General features: G+C 45.8%; 1 protein-coding gene across 2 annotated transcripts in view; it reads right to left on the bottom strand.

Annotated features, from left to right (window-relative positions):
- PXYLP1 (2-phosphoxylose phosphatase 1) overlaps positions 1-19,599 on the bottom strand; it is a 62,822-nt gene that overhangs the window by 21,585 nt on the left and 21,638 nt on the right. Inside the window, exon 2 of one of the 2 annotated variants that reach the window (XM_050777985.1) lies at positions 12,616-12,747. In XM_050777985.1, the coding sequence (XP_050633942.1) occupies positions 12,616-12,694 (79 nt within the window). In that variant the 5' untranslated portion in view covers positions 12,695-12,747. Of the gene's footprint in view, positions 1-10,167; positions 12,234-12,615; positions 12,748-19,599 lie in introns of those variants that run through there. The other variant, XM_050777993.1, reaches the window with a different exon arrangement.

Here is a 19,599-nt window from a genome sequence, read left to right as displayed (position 1 = left end):
TACAAAGTATTGCTCCTTGGTGTGCCTGTGAGGGTGTTGCCAAAGGAGATTAACGTTTGAGTCAGTGGGCTGGGGAAGGCAGACCCACCCTTCATCTGGGTGGGCACAGTCTAACCAGCTGCCAATGCAGCTGGAATATAAGCAGGCAGAAAAATATGAATAGAGAGGCTGGCCTGGCCTCCCACCTACATCTTTCTCCTGTGCTGGATGCATCCTGCCTTTGAACATCGGACTCCAAGTTCTTCAGTTTTGGAACCGGACTGGCTCTCCTTGCTCCCCAGCCTACAGATGGCCTATTGTGGGACCTTGTGATCATGTGAGTTAATACTTAATAAACTCCCATATATATATATACACACATATGTATATATATCCCTCTAGAGAGCCCATGAGTTCTGTCCCTCTAGAGAGCCCAGGAAGGGTCAATAAACAGCTTTAAGCAAAACATGACCTAATCAATTAGACTTTGGTTAGCAGCCAACACTAGAAACTTGTCTAGAGACATGTTTCATCTAACGATGATTTGCTCATTTTGATTTTTGTTTATTCCATTGATGGTCCCCATGGAACAGAAAAAAGGAGGGAAAAGGTCAGGGTCAGAGTCAGATCATAAGAGTACAGGTTGCTAGGCCACAAGCCCCTGTCTGGCCTTTGAACCTCAGGGCACCTTAGTTATCCCTGAAACTCAACAACCCATAGGGGCAGCAGATAAAGTTACAGCCAAGCATTTGCTGCTAGCTCATTATCTGGGAGTTACTTTGACTTGCACAAGGACACACCAGTTTCTTTCCCATAGGGTGCCAAGCCAATCTCCCTGATCTCCAGGTCACCTCCCTATACCAAGGCTCTGGGATAGGGCTGAGGACAGAAATCTACCTGCATCCGTGGCCTTCTTCGTGCCTTGGGAAACTGCTGTATGCAAGCTCCTCACAGGTGCCTTGAAACTGACTTTAATGGAGCACAAGGAAGGGCCCCATCCCTAGGTCAGCTCATCTCTTCCCACTTCCTTCTGTGGAGACAGACCCATCCTCCTTTGGGAGCAGCTCCTCTTCTCATGCCAACCCCATGGCCCGGTGGGGGGTGTCATGCTGCTCCTCCAGGACCATGTCTCCACCGTGCTAACCAGCCCAGGGATGGGGATCTGACTCTAGGCAGCTGTGCCAATAAGGGACTTTTCCGGGAAAGACAGGCTGTCCCATGTGGAAGACACTTCTGCAGTGGCACTCAGATGGCTTCCAAACCCCTCCCTCCTGCCATCCTCATGCTGTGTGACAGCCAAATCACCTGATTACACAGACACCTGGCAGATTACAGCTGGGTATCAGGGATCCAGAGTTTCCCGGGAAATGTGAGCATGATGAGGCTAAAGTGTTGGCTCAGCTCTGTCTCCATTGCTGTGGGCTCACCTGCCACACAAGTCACCCCACTGACAACACCAGCAAAGAACCTCTCGGGGCCAAGGTCCAGCTCCACTATCTGTTTTCTACCTTCTTAGCTCCAGGGTCTGCCTTGTCCTTTCTGGGACTTCAGCACTGGGCTAGTCACTTCCTTAGGGGATTATAGTCACTTTTTCCTTGGAACTCCACTGAAGTCCGTCCTCAGTTGCCCCTGCTACCATGGTTCTGAATGCAGGGAGGTAGCCTGGGGCTGGGGGCTGCAAATGAGCTATAGTATTACAAAGATGTGAGTTCATGCCCTGGCTCTGTTACCTCCTAGCTGTGTGACCTGGGGCAAGTATCCCTGCTCTCTGTGCCTCACTTCTTTCATCTGTCAAATGAAGGTGATGATACCTACAGATCAGGGTGGTAACGATGATGATGAGATACCACCTGTGAATGGATTCTGGTAAGGAATCAATAAATGCTATTTTCAATTTTTAAAAAAGTGAGCAGGACATGGTGGTGCATGCCTAGAGTTCCAGCTACTCGGGGGACTGAGGCAGGAGGATCGCTTGAGCTCAGGAATTTGGGGCTGTAGAGTGCCCTGATCACACTACTGCATTCCAGCCTGGGTGACAGAGTGAGACCCCATCTTATAAATGAATGAATGAATGAATGCTATTTTCTGCATCCATCCCCTGGATGTGATTATTCCTGTTTCTTGCAGGCTCTTAAAAGGCACTCCCTTCAACTTGGGATCTGGAAGGGATATTATTAAACCCCTGTGTCCACCCCTTCACAAAAGCACAACCAGCCAATCTCCCTTCTCCTCTCGGCCACTCCAATTTTAGCAGCTTTTCTGGCTCCCTTAAATACATTCAGCTTATCTGAGATAGTGCCTTCTCATAAGCTAAAACACCCCCAGTCCTGCCACCTAATTTCTCCAATTTTCTCCCCCAAATAAACCGAAAGTCTCTTGAATTCTCTCTCTCCTTCACTGATCTGCCAAGGAATAATGACTCGCTCTGTCAATTCCCACAATTCCCTTAGTGCTCCTCAACCCACTAAATTATCTTAAATGTCCACCCTGTCTCTAACCTGTACTGAATTTTAAAAGTGCACTGTAACCGTCAAATGAAAACCAGAACCACAACGAAGAGCCCACAGTTGTTATCTGCCTCTCATCATCTGCTTTTAAAGGCCGGAGTGGGAATCATGTTATACAGGTGAAATGGGAGAAGTCCAGCCCACATTCGTAGACTTTGAGACACTTGGTTTTATATAAATGAGATTGATCAAACAGTTGAATCCGCTTTTCCCATTTTGATCTATCCACTTTGAGCCGCAATACACCAACCTTTCTTGTTTTCCTCATTCTTAATGTTGCCTCATGGTGAACCACATTAGGTAAGAATTTATTAAGTGCTTCTGATACGCCTGGTAGCATTCAGGGAGCCGGAGAACTCCAGCAGAATTCAGGACTGGGCATATCCTATCAGCCTGGAGCTCTGCTCCCTGGGCTATTTGCAAGCTCTATCTCCTCCCTCCCTGACCCTTTCCTCTGACATTTGCCTCCGGGACCTAAGTCCACCCATTGCTAGGGCATGGGGGCTCCCCTGTGGCCTTGGCTTGAGCCCCAGTTGCAGCGTCTCAGAGGGTTGGGGAAACCCCACACTCTTCTGGGAGCTGCTGGTAACTGGCCTGACCCTAACAGGGCCATTGGATTAGATGATGCCAACACCAGACTCCACATCAAGACAGAAGCTAGAAATAAGAGATTTCCAGGACAGGCCTCCAAAAAGAACCATGAAAAGAACCTGTCTCCTTAACCTTTTTGGGTCATGAAGGTTATGACCCTCATCTTTGAGAATCTGATAAAAACTATTGATCCTTATCTCTGAAAGAGTACCTTAAACACAGTCTTGTGAATTTGACTTCTGGGGGTTTACTGGACCCCTGAAACCCCATGGGACAACGCAGAAGTCCACGGGTTCAGGCTAAGAACACAACGTACCTGGAAACAGGTTTTCAATTTCAACACTAAAGAAGAGATGAACACATTTTCTTTTTTCAAAATAAAAAGGGATCTTCAGGCTTCATAAAAACACGAATTCATCCTAAAATAGCCATTCAACACTAAAGTATAAAAAGAAAAGGAAAATCACCCATAAATCCTACCACCCAGAGAACCCCAAGGAATATTTTAGTGTATTTAAGTATCCATGTGCCCTGCCAGAGGCTAAACATGTGCTTCTGTCCCTGCTCTGGTGGGAATGGTGATGGATGGTCACTAAGGCCCAAGGACATTGTTCTCTCTCCCCAGAGGAGCAAATAAGTTTCCTGTGTCTCAAAGGTCTGCAACCTACTGAGGCCACCAAACCAGCAAGCTGTCCTTGAGGGTGGGTGGGTTGTCTGCCTTCTCTGTAAAGGCTCAAAAGAGACAGCCAGGCAGGTGAGGGGCTTTGAGGAGGCCACCTCAAGGAAAGAGAGAATGTGGCCCAGGGTGGGGCCTGTACTCTCAGGCATCTGGACATCCCACAAGAGCTGCCCCACCCTCTGGTAGATACCTAGGGCTGGTGAGGACAGGCAGACCCCTGGCCAGTGGAGTCCAGCCCCTCGGATGACACAGGGAAAAGAGAAAGGCAAAGAGAGGCAAGAGGTGATGCCGAAGCTCCAGCCAGGTAAATCCTAGAGAGGGGCCATGCATCCCACCTACCTCCCCATCCTCTCCCACCTGAACCCACCCCTGAGCTATGACTCTGAGGCACAGTGCATCTGCAGTGTGTGTGGCAGCCACACTGGCAGGAGGGCAGGATGGTAGTGAAGTTAGGATGGTGAGGGAGTCCCAGAGCTCTCTCCCAGGTGCCTGCCCTATTTCACCCTCGTGTACAGGATTCAGATTCTGCCCTTGTAGCCTCTTTTAGATCAGCCTCTTTCTTCCCTCTCGCAAGGTGAGGCTGCTAGTACGTGACAGGGCTCTGCCTCTGATCAGTATTCACTTCATTTCAAGGTGGGGTTCCTCCTTTTAATGTCATCAGCATGGGGCCAGAGCCCTGTTGCCAAGACAACAGGGAATGAGTGGGGTCTGTGCTGGGTGGCTTCGCTCAGCGGGTGCACACTCTGCCTGTCAGACTCCAGCTGGCCTCGTGCTCTCCCTGCAGTGGGTACAGCCATGTAAATCCTGTGGCTTTCCATTCTGTTCATCTCTTCAGTGGATCTTGGAGATCTACAGGCACTCTCCTGAATTCACTGAATACTTCTACTGATGCTTTCTATTTTTACTAACTAGCCATGCTAGTATTTGCTCTTGCTGACTCAAGACACACACACACACACACACACACACACACACATACACACACTCACTCTCTCTCTCTCTCCCCCCCCCCACATAAAGGTACTATTTTTAAATTTAATATATTATGCACACCTTCGAAGTCAATAGAGACAGGTCTACGTGATCATGAGGTAATGGGGTATTTACTGTTGTACAAGTTGGTTGCCTTCTCCTTTGTTTCCTATTACAAATGATGCTGCAGTAAACATCTTTAAACAGATATCTCTATCCCCTCATCTAGTTATTGATAAGAACTTCTTTAAGATAAGGAACTAAGAAGAAGGAAGGGCAGAAGGGAGAAAGGGAGAGAGGGAAGGAGGGAGAGAGGGAGAAAGGGAGAGAGGGAGGGAGACAGAGAGGGAGGGAAGGAAGGAGGGAGGGAGGGGGTGAGGCCATTATCTAGCTCCACCCTGAAAGAAAACTAGAAATGACCCACAGACATAAATGTGTCCATTCTCAGCTTGCAGAAGAACCTGCTACATGATACTCTCACTTTCTCACTCCAATGCATCTACAACATGAGCTTAAGAAATTGTGACAGTAGCTTATTTGTCAGATTTAATTTTGTCACTCATCTATGGTGGTTTTTTTTTTCACCTGTAGATATTTAACTCTATGTGACAACTGGACATAAAGTGTTCTGAGGAAAAGCAAAATTAAAACTCCCAGAAATTACACAGAAAGTAAAATCGTTAAGAAAAGGACCAAAATTAATAAAAAAATACAAAATTTAAAACTTTGGTCACAGTGATGAGATGGCGATATGACAGAACTCTTAGGTTAAAACTGTAAACTTTCACTTTCAATTTCTCATACTTTTTGTCTCCAGCTCAACATAATAAAAGCCCAGGAGGAAGCACACTGGGGCTTTTAGGATAGAGGACACAGTACGTTAGACCCTGGGCATTCTAAGGGCTTACATCCCCAAACCTTTTCCATGAAGCATACTGAGATCTTCACACATCCCCAGATTCAAACATACCACTCTGTGCTTTTCTCCACTGAACGTACACAGGACAAAGAACAGAGGACAACCACCTCCCCTGGCTGTGTGGCAGGACCTGGCTTCCTCAGCGGCTGAGCACCTCACTTCCTGCTACTTTCATCCAGATGTGTGCCTCAGCAGAGTCACTGTCACCATGTACTACAGATCTCAGGGGTCTCTGCAAAGAGGCGAAACCACAAATGCTAATGGCCATCTACAAGAGTGAGCAGGACTGAGGACATGAGGGTCTGAACCACCTAGGAAGGTGTCACAGCACCCTGGCACCTGTCAGGGCTCTTCGCTTGCCTACTCAGAGGCAGTTCTATGATAATGTACTCACTGTTCTATCAAGCATTGTTGTTTTCTTTCTTAGCGGATATCAGACCGAAAAGCAGCACAGAAAAAGGAAGGGGATATAGGGGATCGGGGCCACAAGAAACATGATAGCTCTGCAGGTGGAGAGTTCCCAGGGAAACTATGCACGCTCTTTCTCTCTCCCCCTCCCCCCGTCTCTCCCTCTCTCCCCACATCTCTCCCTCTCTCCCCTCCTGTCTCTCCCTCTCTCACACAGACAGAGCTGGCTAAGCTAGGCCTCCTCAGCTCCCCACCTGACAACTTCTAAGCAGGTTGCCCCCTTGGCTTCCAGACCACTCCTGTCCGCAGGCCACCCCCTGGCTGCTGCTGTTCTGTCTCCTTCGTGGCCCCTTGTCCTCTGTCTGCCCAGATTTTCTTCTTTGGCTCTCTCTTCCATCTGCACCACAGGGCACAAATTCAGAAGCTGAGAGGGACTAGGCAGGTGGGTGCTGTGGCGACCAGGAGAGCACTACCCCCGCCCAGGGAGGCAGACTCCACTCAGCTGCCTGGCTCCTGCCAGCGGCCCCTGTAATGCACTGCGGGCCTCAGGTTGCTGGAGAGTCTGGTTTTTCAAAGAGGGGCTGGAAGTTTACATGAAATTGCCTAGTTTTAAAACACTGGTAAATAAATTTAAAAATCTAAAAACAGGGGTTGGGCCAAACAAAACAAGTTCACAGGCTGTTGGTCTGGAGCAGCTTCCACTGCTCCAAGGAGCCCTGGTCGTCCGGAAACCAGGGCTTCACCAGCAGGGAATACAAAGTCCCCAGATGGTGGCTTCTGACAGGTCTCTTACAGGCCTCAGACTGTCAGGTCCACTCTTAGGCAGGACACTGCATCCAGTGGGCCTGTTGGCTACCTCCAGTGATGTCCATGCCCTTCAATGACTCCTCCCAGCCTGGTCTCTTTCCTGCTCTGCCCCCAGCTTGTCCTGCTGCCTGGGCCCTGTCCCACTTCCCTTCTCGCTCTGAGCACTTTCTGTTGGCCTCTCCCTTCAGACCCAGGGAGCCACTAGCCCCACATGGTTGACTTCCCAATCTGTGTTCTGAGAATTTACTTCCACCTTTGGCAGACTTATCCCAGAAGGAGATGAGACATTTATGTGAATGAATGCATGCATGAATGAAGTGTCTACTGAACTCCCCAAGCCAGACTCCTGGCTGCCGTGGTAGTCCCCTCGACCCCAGCATCCTAGCCCCAAGACACCACTCAATTAGCTAGAGTCCCACAGAACCACCATGACGTCTCTTGGCTTTGCTTCTTCCTTTCAGGGTCAATACCTTCACTGGGGCCACCCTCAGCTTGCTACTAGATGAGCAAAACAGCCTCCGAGGTGCCTCCCAGCATCACCCTTTCCACCAGCCTCTGAACTCGCAGTTCTTAGATTTTGTGTGCATTAGACTCACCCAGGGAGTCTGTTAAAGATGCAGATTTCTGGGTTCCGCCACCACCAAGATTCTGATACTGTAAGGAAGGGCACAAAATGTGCTTTTATTTTGGTTTTGGAACATGCATTTTGACAAGCTTCCCAGGTGCCTCTGATGAAGGTGCTTTGGAAAACATGTGCTGGACTGTAGTCTTTCCACGACACAAATCTGATGGTATCTTCCTGTCTTCAGTGGCTCCTCACAGCCTCAGAAATAGTATAGTGATAGGAGGTGGGTCCCAGACTTCGTTCCAACTTCACAGTTACCTACAGGTGACTCACCCGGGCCTGTTCTCTTACTCTGTCTTTGCACATTTGGCCAGGAGCACCTGTACTCAACTGCCTCCTTGACCACTCCTGCTTTCCTTAAAGGATGAACTCAGATGCCACCTCTTTTAGGGGGTCCTCCCCAACTCCGAGATGGATTGGGTTCCTGTGCTCTAGTCTCTCATACTACCCTTCCATAAATGATCTCTAATTCATTTGTTTAACAAACACATACGTAGTGATTACTATGTGCCAGGTACTGTTCCGGGTGTTTTATAAATATTAGCTCGCTGAATCCTTTGCCAACCCTATGAAATAGGAACTATCATTGTCCTCATTTTACAGATGGGGAAATCAAGGCACAGAGAGGGTAAAGAAGTTGCCTGAGGTCACATAGCTGGTAAGCGACAGGACAAGGATTTGATCCAGGCAGTCTGGCTCCAGAGCCCATGTTCTTTCTGACCCCACTGTGCTGCTGCCTCTTACCCGTCCCAGCACACAGCACCTGGTATTCCAGGGTGTCTGCTTATGATTCTTTTCCACTGGACAAAGAACTCCCTGGGGCCCATGAGAGATTAAACTCTCAGCCTGGGGCCTAACACACAGTGGAAACTAAAGAACATTCGCTAAAGAACAAAGTGTCACATACTCATGGCACTGGATCAATGAGAAAAGATAAAATTCATCAAACCTCAGAGTTTAAAGAGACTTTAACTGGGATCAGACTCAATGACCTGTCCAATACTTCACTCTTCAAAGAGCAGCCCTCCAGGGCTTGCAGACTCCAGTGACGGAGAACACACTATCCATTCCACCTCTGCGTGGCACTGACTGTTAGCAAGTTCTACCATATGCTTAACTGAAATGTGTCTCCACGTTCACCTCCTCTTGTAGAGAGGGCCCTTCAGATACTGACGACAACCCCCACTCTCATTTTTGCAGGTTAGCCCTCCTCTTGTCCTCTTTTCCCACTGGGAATCTGAATCTCCAGTTCACCGTGAGCATTCCCTTCGACTCTGCTCTGGCCAATCGGGGCCTTGCCCAAGAGGGAAACCCCAGATATGGGTGCCATGTGCTCAGTATAAATTAACCCTATCATGGCCAACGCACTCTGATTAAAAACAAATACATGTGTGATCTATTTCAAAAGGTTTCCCCACCAAGTGGCTGAAGTAACATAAGCTCTGGCAACTTCTGGAACACCAGAAGCCCTGGTTTCTGATGATGGTGCACTATGACGGAACTCTGCGCTGGTTTGCTTAAAGGGTTTACGTTGGCTATGCTTCCATGAGCCAAGGGTTTTCCCATAACATCTCTGTTCTCACAGCAACCTTGCAAAACAGCAATAATTAACTCTATTTTATAGAAGAAGGAACAGGACACACAGTCGCTTAGCAGGGAAGCTGACATTGAAATTATGATTCTAGAGCCTGCGTGCTCCTGTCACGCCACCATTTTGGGAGTGGTGGTCAGAACATGGAGAAATGAGCATAACATCAGCATTAAGAAAATGCAACGGCCAAGGAAGGAAGTGAATGATTACAAATGAGCACAAAAAGCAGAAACATAACTCACGATTCCTAAGTCTTCACATCCTGACAGTCTTTCCTTGTTGCACTAAAGGAGTCCTTTAATTTGAAGTTATTTTTCCACTTGTACATATTTTAACCACAATAACTAAAAATATCTATGCCTTGTCTGTTCCCTTCTACAATTCAAACATCAGAAATTTCAGAATGTTTCACCTTCCAAACACAAAACATTAAAGACCTGAAAACATAAATGGAATTATTTTTATTAAAGACTACTAGCATGTAGCAAGTCATGAGCACCATTTAAGATGAACATATTTTGAGAAACTATGAACTGTATCTTAATCTTTTCTGTATTTCCGTACTACCTCCACCTCCACACTGTAGGAAAATGTCAAACACACATAAGCACTTAATAAATGTATGTGGGTTCACTATATACTTTCTGTTTCCAGAGGAAGACATACTTATTTAAGCAATCTGATTTTTGAATCGTATCCTGGGCTATTTCTTTTTCATATTCAAAACATCAGAAAAAGAAAACTACCAACAAGACCAAATAAAATATATGATCATTTCAGATAACAAAGCCATACTCTTTACTTAAAGCATGAGAAAACCAAGTTATACTTAGTTGTCTCAAATATGTTACTTAAAATAGTTATATGTGCTAATTTGGTATTCAAAAATAAGAAGAAATGGTAAAGAAAAAGTCCACATATTTTAGGATAAGAATGAGAACATAAGTGGTATATAAGCGTAAACCTGCGTGTTATGAATTAGTGCCGTTTCTTACAGCATAATACTAAGCAACCAACAAAGCAATTAAATAAATGGAGCAATTAAACTCATTTCTACAGAAATGGGGAAATTCCAAAGTTACGGTTTACCTAAAAGAAGAAGAGCAGTAAGAACGTCCATATCTTAATATCTTTCCGATCTCCAACGTATCCAAGAATAAAAGAGCTCAGACCCAGCCAGGCTAATTTACCCCTGCAAAATTTTCCTTAAAAAAGTATGGCTGAAAATTGGCTGTCCTAAAACAGAAGGTACTTTCAGAAGAGTTATATAAGCAAAACACACAGGCCAATTCAGTGACGTGGAAACCACCTCATGCAAGAGAAATGCCACAAACACAAGTAACACACATTCATGTCTCAGAACCTGTCAGCCTCTCAAAATAAAATCAGGGTTGATTGTAACATCCTACCTCTCCAACCAAAGGATGGAAAATTTTTAATGAAAATTTATAAACAATTAAACTACTGAAAATCTTACCACACTTTTTGGAAATGATTCATATTTTACAATTCATTTGCCATATGGAATATTTTTAAACTTCTGATGCCCACCTTCTTTTGACCTCTTTTCCAATTCTGGAAGGATAAAACGAGAATTTTTAATTCTCTTTACTATTAGAAATAGCCTGTCATATGCATGTGCATGGGAATATGTCACAATTGGAAGTGAATCAGGGAAACTTCCTCAAAGCCTCCTCTCCTGAAACCACCTTCTCCTACAGCCAAGCCTTCCCCATGTTCCTCTGTGCACTCATAACATTCCTCTCACCCAGCCACCTGCCCTTCTTTCCATCATTCAAACTGCAACAGAAATGCCCCTCCTCACACAGCTGTCCTGAGCGGTGTGGGTGCCAACTGCTTGTCTCCCACCCATCAAGGTGAGGTGGTTAAATGGAGAGAAGGCAGGTGACAGCAACCACACAATTCCTGGCATCGCACAGATGTTTTCTCAGCTTTAAATACACAGCAACAGAAGGAAAGAAAATTAGGGTCTGCTTTTTAGAGCAGGCATGGATTAATGCATTCAGCAGACATTTACAAAATATTACTATGTGCTGGGCAGTGCTGGTTCCTGGGATACAGAGAGAAACAGGATGTGGTCCTGCTCTCAACAAGCAGACAATCTGGTAGAAGGAAAAGACACAAGAACTGAAAATTATAATAGTGCATGGTTAGTGAAAGGAGGGGGCTGGGTATAGTGGTTCACGCCTGTAATACCAGAACTTTGGGAGGCTGACATTCTTACTGCTCTTCTCCTTCTAGGTAAATTGTGACTTTAGAATTTCCCCATTTCTCTAGAAATGGAGTTTAATTGCTCCATTTATTTCATTGCTTTATTGGTTGCTTATTATTGTGCTGTAAAAAATGGCAGTAATTCATAATGCACAGATTTATGCTTATGTAACACTTATGTTCTCACTTGAGGTCAGGAGTTTAAGACCAGCTTGGGCAACATGGTGAAACCCTGTCTCTACAAAAATACAAAAAATTAGCTAGGTGTGGTGGTGCACGCCTCCAGTCCTAGCTACCCAGGAAGCTGAGGTGGGAGGATTACCTAAACTCCTAAACTCAGATGTTGAGTCTGCAATGGGCTGTGATCGTGCTGCTGCACTTCAGCCTGGGCAACAGAGTAAGACCCTATTTCAAAAAAGAGAGGGGGAGGAAGGAAGGAAGGGAAGGAGGGAGGGAAACAGGTTCAAGGATTCAGGGCATCCTGATGTATATAAAAGAAGCACCAAACCCTTAAGGATTGCCGGAAGGGTCCTAGAGGAGAAAAGGCAAGGGCTGAAAGGGAAAGGATGAGAGGGGTGAGGAGGAGAACGCTCTTGGCAAAGGAGCACCAGGATCTGAGCACAGAAGAAGCAGAGAGGGGCCACAGGAGGGCAAGGGGCCTCCCAGAAGACCATGGGCCACCACTGAGGGGTTGCCACTAAGGAGATCCTGGGGCCACATCTGTGTCTGAGAACAGCCACTCTTAGGTGAACTGTAATGTGCACAGATTTGGGGCCTGGCCTGAGCTTAGGAATCTCAGTGGAGGATGCTGCATGGTGAGGCCCATGGCCTGGCTTTATCAGAGTGCTCCTGTCTCGTCACAGGGGATTTCCCATGCAGCCCCTGCTGCCTGTGGGGTGGGTTTGATACTAGTGACCTAATCTCCCCACCCTCCCCCAAACAACTCCAGCCCCGCGGCTGACGGAACGCTAAACAGACACCCAACTTTCAAGAACCCAATCAAAGGGCCAAACACCTCTGCTCTGTGTAGCTCAGCATAAGTCAAGCAGGGCCACTCAGCGTCTCCATCTGGGGAATCTGAACAAAAAATCTGGGAATAACCAGGCAGTTCAGGGATTCATGCAAAAGTCAAAAGAGCACACAGCACACTGCTTGGTGGTTTAGGGCCCCTCCTTGCAACCGGCCAGTGTGAGCGCCAACAATAAAAAGACTTCGTTGTTCATTTATAAAACAAGGCTTTGGGGCCTCCTTGTTTCGTACGAAGCCCCTACCCTCCCACGACCTGCAGTGCCCGGCTCTACTCACAGAACTGCAGGCTGAGGCTCACAAAGGCCAGCAGCGCAGCCAGGGCCAGCAGCAGCAAGAAGCGGTTGCGGAAAAGCATTATTAAGTATTCTATTTTCTCTTCATGGTTTCACCTCAAATCGGGAACATGTCCTGTGAATAAAGCAGAGGTGATAAATGAGTGTTTAGAGATGGAAAACCAAATTTGTCAACTGAAAATAATCTGATTAGCCCAGTCCCCTGGCAGGGAAGCATGCATGTCTAGCTGGAGAACAACAGCATGCTCCATGATTAGTCTGTGCCCCCAAATAAGCCCAAGCGAGAATGCTCCCTTCGAGTTAGTAGGAGAAAACCAGTTCATGAATGCTTTGTTTATCTGACATCAACAGGGAATGAGATATTTTACAGACATGACCTTCTCAAGGAAAAACACAAAGGATGTTTACTGAGTATTTACAGTGTGCCGGACAATGAGGGAAATCTTCACATGGACTCATCTTGCTGTGACCTTTAAACTTTACATCTTCAACGTTTTTTGATGGACATTCTGTTGAAATGATCTTGGTCTTCTTTAATAGTAATTGTTAATCTGAACAACAATCCTTGCAACATGTCCTACAGTAATTCCTTGGGGGATGGTTTGGGTGTGCAAAAGGATTTGCTCCTACACTGACTGGCTCCATCTGCTAATTGAGACCACCTTTCATCCTGGACCACTAAGCCTATTTCAGCTGTATGGATGGGTCTTCTGGAAGCCTCGTCCTGCCTATTCAAAATTCCCCTAACCACATTAGAAGTGTGCAAAAGGACTTTTTAAAAAAGCTGAATAAAGCCCTAAAAGTCCCTTCTGTGGAAGAAAAAAAAAAAAAAAAAAAAAGAATGACTACTATAACTTTTACCCTATCAGTTTTAGAAGTCAAGTTTATTTCCTGGGTCTCTTTGGGATTTTAAAGAGAACTTGCAAACCATAGTCTCTCTAGAAATGGTTCTTAAACTACAGTTAGATTGGAACAGTAATTTCAAACTTGAATCTTTTCCCCATTCAAATATAATCTCCTTCAGAGACCAGATAGATAAAATCAGATAAAAGCTCATCTGCTAATGTGTGAGGGTTGCATAACTGCGAATATAACTGAATATAGCCATTGAGCTGTACACCTGGGGTGAATCCTATCTCAATAAGCTGTACTATGAAAAGCACAACTTTTGGGAATGAAGCAGGAGCCAGACTCCCGGAGCCCCTTGCCTCCCACCTCCTCCCCAAGGGCCCAGAAGGTGACTTTGAAAACCCACTTGTTTAAGGGACCTGTCAGACTTTCTACCAAAAGAGAACATTTGCTAACAGATTGATGAAAATACACTTGTACCTTATGATTGCACCTGTGTGTCCAGCAACCAGCATCTTTAATAAACAGATCCCAATTTCATTTTATTTATTGATTTTGTGGTTTTATAACTCTATTTGGCATATTTGACAATCAGCAGTTAGTTCTCATCCATAATGACTAGATTTTTGAATGTGGTAACAGGTACATAGGTAACCAAATATAGAGCTTGTTTGTTGAATCTTCATCCTCATTATGTTTCCTGGATAGCCGCGCATGATGGTATGGGACGTGCCTTAGTCCTCTGGCCCAGACAGCTTTGTTGAACCTGGTATCAATGTGCACATCTGAACTCCCCCTCCCCTTCAATCCCTCTGAGTGCTGGAGAGGCACCTTCTTGAAGCCCCTTCTTCAATATGCTTCTTGAATATGCTTGTGAATATTGATGGTGTATTTTCAGGTCACCATCTGGTTAATGGCGGAATGGCCATTCTTCTTGCCACCCTTCTTTGTGGGAGCCATTCTCCCAGGCCCAAAATGGAAAGGAAGAGTTTGAGGGAAACGCTTCTGTCCCATGAGTCACTATCCTTAACCAAGAGTCAGTGCCTCCAAGCTCAGTACTACACGTACACGTGTTCTCCTGCACATCCCTCCCTCCGCAGCTCTGGCACAAATCTTGTCTTCAGGCCTCTCACTCTGGGACTGGGAAGCCACTGTGCTGGCCCTGGGGAATCACTCACCTCTGGTTTCTGATGCCGCGTGGTGTCTTTTGTGTCATCACCTCAGAGGCCGACCTGCCTGCTGGTTGCCCTGCATTTGCATGTGGGAAGTGAGGGCCTTGTTTCTGTTGCTGGGTCAGGTCTTGTCCCTCAACCACTTCCTGCTTCCATGCTCTTAAGGGATTTCCCCTTCCCTGACTGGCGGGAGAGGCCAATAGAACAGCTAAGCATGTTTCCTATGGTCTCACTTGATACTACCTTTTCTTCTTTCTTCTTTTTTTTTTTTTTTTGAGACAGAGTTTCGCTCTTATAGTCCAGGCTGAAGTGCAGTGGTGCGATCTTGGATCACTGCAACCTCCGCATCCTGGGTTCAAGTGATTCTCCTGCCTCAGCCTCCGGAGTAGGTGGGAATACAGGTGCCCACCACCACACCCGGCTAATTTTTGTATTTTTAGTAGAGACAGGGTTTCACCACATTGGCTAGGCTGGTCTCGAACTCCTGACCTCAGGTGATCCGCCTGCCTTAGCCTCCCAAAGTGGTGGGATTACAGGTGTGAGCCACTGCACCCAGCCAACACTGCCTTTTCATACGGGATTAGCCACTGTATGGTTTAGAGTTGTCTTCAGGCAGGCATTCGGTGGAAACAGTGGCTACTTGCTATAAGTCTCGGTTTTATAGCATGATAAATTGTTGCAGTAACAGCCCCCAATTTTTTCATGCCCTTTGTATCCATGGGCTTACCCGGTCTTTTCCTATACTGACTTTTGGCTTGGCCGAGGAACCTGTTTTGACCATGGGACAACAGCAAATGTGTTGCAAGCAGGGACTTGAAAAGTACTTATGCATTGGGGCTTGTCTTCCTTTGCTACTTTTGCAACACTGAGACTACCATGTAAAGACCCTAGGCCAGACTGCTGGGGCATGAGAGACCACATGGAGCCAAGGTAAGCCGTCCCAGCTGATGCTCCCTTCAAACAAACTGTGGTGACAGTTTGCTGTCACCACACCTGTGAATGAGGCCATCCCAGACCACCCTGCTCCAGCCACGCCACCAGCAGATGGTTATCAGTGGTCTGCCCAGACTAAAAGAACTGCATGGCCAGTCCCCAGAATTACAAGCAAATATAATGGTTGCTATTTTAAGCCAGTAAGTTTTGGGAGTTTCATACAAAGCAAAAGCTAACCGATAGAATAAACAGGAAATGCCTTGCATCTTCACCAGGAAATTCTAAGCCAGGATCTAGATCTCAATATCCTCATCTGTAGGCACGACATGAAAATCTCCATCTTGTCTATGTTCTTTAATATGCGGAGTGCTTTTTGGGAAAGAAGCTATATTTAGTTTTAGATTTAAATATGTTAGGTTAGCCAGATGGCAGGGATCGTGTAACTGCCTGACTGCTTCTAGTCTGCACTGCTGACATCCCCACCTATCTGTGACTTTTCATTTGCTGAACAGTGGGAACATCCACCGTTTCTCCTTGATACTCTCTGGGGTCTGCACCCTCCCACTTCTGACTCTCCTCGGACAGCCTCTGCCATGGTCAGCATTTTGGTTATTTCTACTTGTGCTAGGGACTAGTCTGGTGTGATCACAGCCCTAGGGGTAGGTACACAGCCTGGCCAGAGGAACACCAAACCCCAGGATAAACACATGCCTTCTTTTGGAGCCCATTTCACTTGAAAACTTGAAGATAATGACTATACTTTAGTCTTGGTTTTTTAAAATGGCTAAATAATGATGATAACGAGGCTCCGGAGATGGGCAGATCTGTGTTCAATTCCTCGCTCTGCTGCTTATTTTCTGTGTGTCTGGACAACTGGCTACCCTTCTCTGAGCTGCAGGATCCTGCTTTTTAAATAAGACTGAGGATAAGAGACAAAAGAGCAGGTGGTGGTGGGGAGCAAATCTCATAACAGGCAGAGGCCTGCTGTTGAGCAGATATGTACTATGCCTGACTTCCACACTCTGGAAGAATCACACAGACACCTACACCACAATCTAAACACAAGCATTCACCCTTTTCCCTCAACTATTGCTTCTGCTCCATGCTGTGGCTCTGCTTTCAAATCCTGGCCACTGGCTCCTCCCCTACTCACTGGCCCCATCCCATCCATCAGGGTAGGCAGCCATGTCTGCAACCATGTTCATGGCTCCTCTGCCACTGTTAGCCTTCCTGGGGGCTGACTCAGCTGTTGTGTCCCTGCCTTGCCCTAGGTTTTCCAGCCTGGAACATCTGCCTCAGCTTCTGTTGGGCCCCACCCCAAGAGGATGAGGCACCAGTCAACTGGCTCTTTCTGGCACTGTGGTCCAGTCTCTAGCCTGAGTTTTCCAGAGCTCCCTTTCCCCCTTTCCATCCCCACGTAGGTAGGAGGCTCCTGCAGCCACTCAAGAAGTCACGCAGTCCTTGGTTTCCTTCCTGCCATCTTCCTGCACTTCTTTCCATAGGAGTTCTGCGTCTACCCCTGGGGTCTACGGCAGCTCCTCAAGACACCCGGTGAGAGTCATACAAGTCATGCCAGGCGACAGTCAGGATTCTGAGCCCAGAGCAGAACCCCCACAGCCTGCTTGCTCACAGCCCTAAAAATAAGATCCACAGGAAGAGTCCCTGCTGCATCGGCAGGGTGAGATGCTATGGGATTACAGCTCCCACATCTTCTAATCTCCAAACATCTCTCAAGTCCCATCATCTTCTGTGGAAAAGATGCTCTTGGCTCAATATCGCATCATGACCAAATCCAATTCACACAAATACTTCTGTGTAAATGACTGTTTATGTCCAGGTTGAACATAAAATAGCTGTCAGTCATCACATGTCTGTTGGGCACACCTCCAGTTCCCTGTGCTAAACCCATGTGGTAAAAATATCTTTTTTTTTTTTTTTTTTTTTTGAGACGGAGTCTCGCTCTGTTGCCCAGGCTGGAGTGCAGTGGCACCATCTCGGCTCACTGCAAGCTCCGCCTCCCAGGTTCATGCCATTCTCCTGCCTTTGCCTCCCAAGTAGCTGGGACTACAGGCACCCGCTGCCACGCCCGGCTAATGGTAAAAATATCTTAAACCTAGAAATTGAATTATTACTCTGAATTCGTGATGAAACAGAAGAACAAAACAAAAAACAGAAAACCCAGCTAATTCAATTCAACCTTATTACAAGTTTGAGCTGTGAAAGAAAAGATTTTAGAATACAATTTTGAAATATAGTACTAGTTAATAAGCAGTTCCCATTACATTATGATGAATACCATTTCTGAATTAAAAGGAAAAAAAGAACATGTCAAAGGCATTTTTACAAGCTACTATTCTACCACCAGAGAGTTCCAGAGCCCAAGCCTTGGCCTATTTTTTACCTTGTAAGAGCTGAAAACACCACATCTAGTGATAAACTCTGGTCCAGGCTCTCCTTCAAAGCATACAGAATTTAAGGTTTTAAACATGACCACAACTGCTAGAAAGAAAATGTACAATTACCTTTCATTTGTGCAGTTAAAATACCATTACCAAGAATAGAAATATAGTATTAAAGAAAATGCTTCAGATATATTCTACACGTTGATTTTTTTGGTCAGAATCATTTTGGCCTAAGTAAATACAGCACTATAATTTAAAAAAAAAAAAACCCTTCAAGTCTGCAATTGTGAACAAAATATGAGTCAAGCAAAGGTAAAAGCTATATCTTAATAGTTCTCCCTCTCCAAGGTCACATCAAAATGGAGTTTAATTGCAAAATCAAAGATGCTTGCCTAAGAAAAATCAGCCTTGAAGTCTGATGAAGATGGGCAGATTCCAGAGCCTCCTGGAAACCTCAGGAAGGCACCTGGGATGAAGGGGCTGTGAGTTCACAGCAGTTATTCACATTCCAGAGTTCTCCACTTAATTTGCAGGCTCATTTCTAAAAGCTGAAGCCAGTTCACGCACTCATTCATTCATTCTGTCAATTCAAGATAACATTTCCTGAGAGCCAGTAGGTGCCAGGCACTATTCTAAGTGGTAAGAACACAGGACACAGGATACAGGACACAATTTTTGTCATATGGAGGGTCCCAGCTGAAAGGCACTGAAGTATTTATGGGAGAAATGATACAAGACCCAGGACTTGCTTTAAAATATTCCAGAGGGGCCGGGAGTGGTGGCTCACGCCTGTAATCCTAGTACTTTGGGAGGCTGTGGCAGGCAGATCACTTGAGGACAGGAGTTCAAGACCAGCCTGGCCAACATAGCAAAACCACATCTCTACTAAAAATACAAAAAATTAGCCGGGCATGGTGGTATACACTTGTACTCCCAGATATTCAGGAGGCTGAGGCATGAGAATCGCTTGAGCCCCGGAGGTGGAGGTTGCTGTGAGCTGAGATCGTGCCATGCATTCCAGCCTGGGTGACAAGGAGAAACTTCATCTCGAAAAAAAAAATTATATATATATTTATAATTTATATATTATATATAATATACATAGCTAATATATTAGTTATACATATTATGTGTTATATATAATATAGATTATATATATTAGTTATATATATATATTATCTATATATTCCAGAGGAGATAAAAAGGTCAAGGGGAATAGATGAAATAAGATTGGCAAAATGGTGACAATAGTTGAAGCAGGGTGACAGATCCTTGAGGGTTCATTATCTGCCCCTCTCTGCTTCTGTGTATGTTGGAAGTTAAAGGTGTTGTTTTTTTTAGAAAAGTTTCAAGAAGTTTTTTTTTTAAAAAAGAAGTGTAGAGTCTGGTGAGGGAAGTAGGGAGTACACAGATCACTGGGCTCTATCAAACCAGTGCTGTCAGGAGGAAAGAAGACTGCATCCAGGCTAGGATACGGCAGATTGGTCTTCTGAAGTGGCAATGCCGGAACTCGATCTCGAAGAGCAGTTTGGTGTTGGTGCATCTGTGACTGAATTTTAGGAAAACAGAATGAACTCAAGGGATGGTGTTAAAAGTGGTGGGGAAGTATTG

The sequence above is a fragment of the Macaca thibetana genome, chromosome 2, assembly GCF_024542745.1.
Source record: "Macaca thibetana thibetana isolate TM-01 chromosome 2, ASM2454274v1, whole genome shotgun sequence".
Taxonomy (NCBI): Eukaryota; Metazoa; Chordata; class Mammalia; order Primates; family Cercopithecidae; genus Macaca; species Macaca thibetana.
Note: the sequence above shows the minus strand (reverse complement) of the source record. Positions and strands in the feature narration are given on the sequence as shown.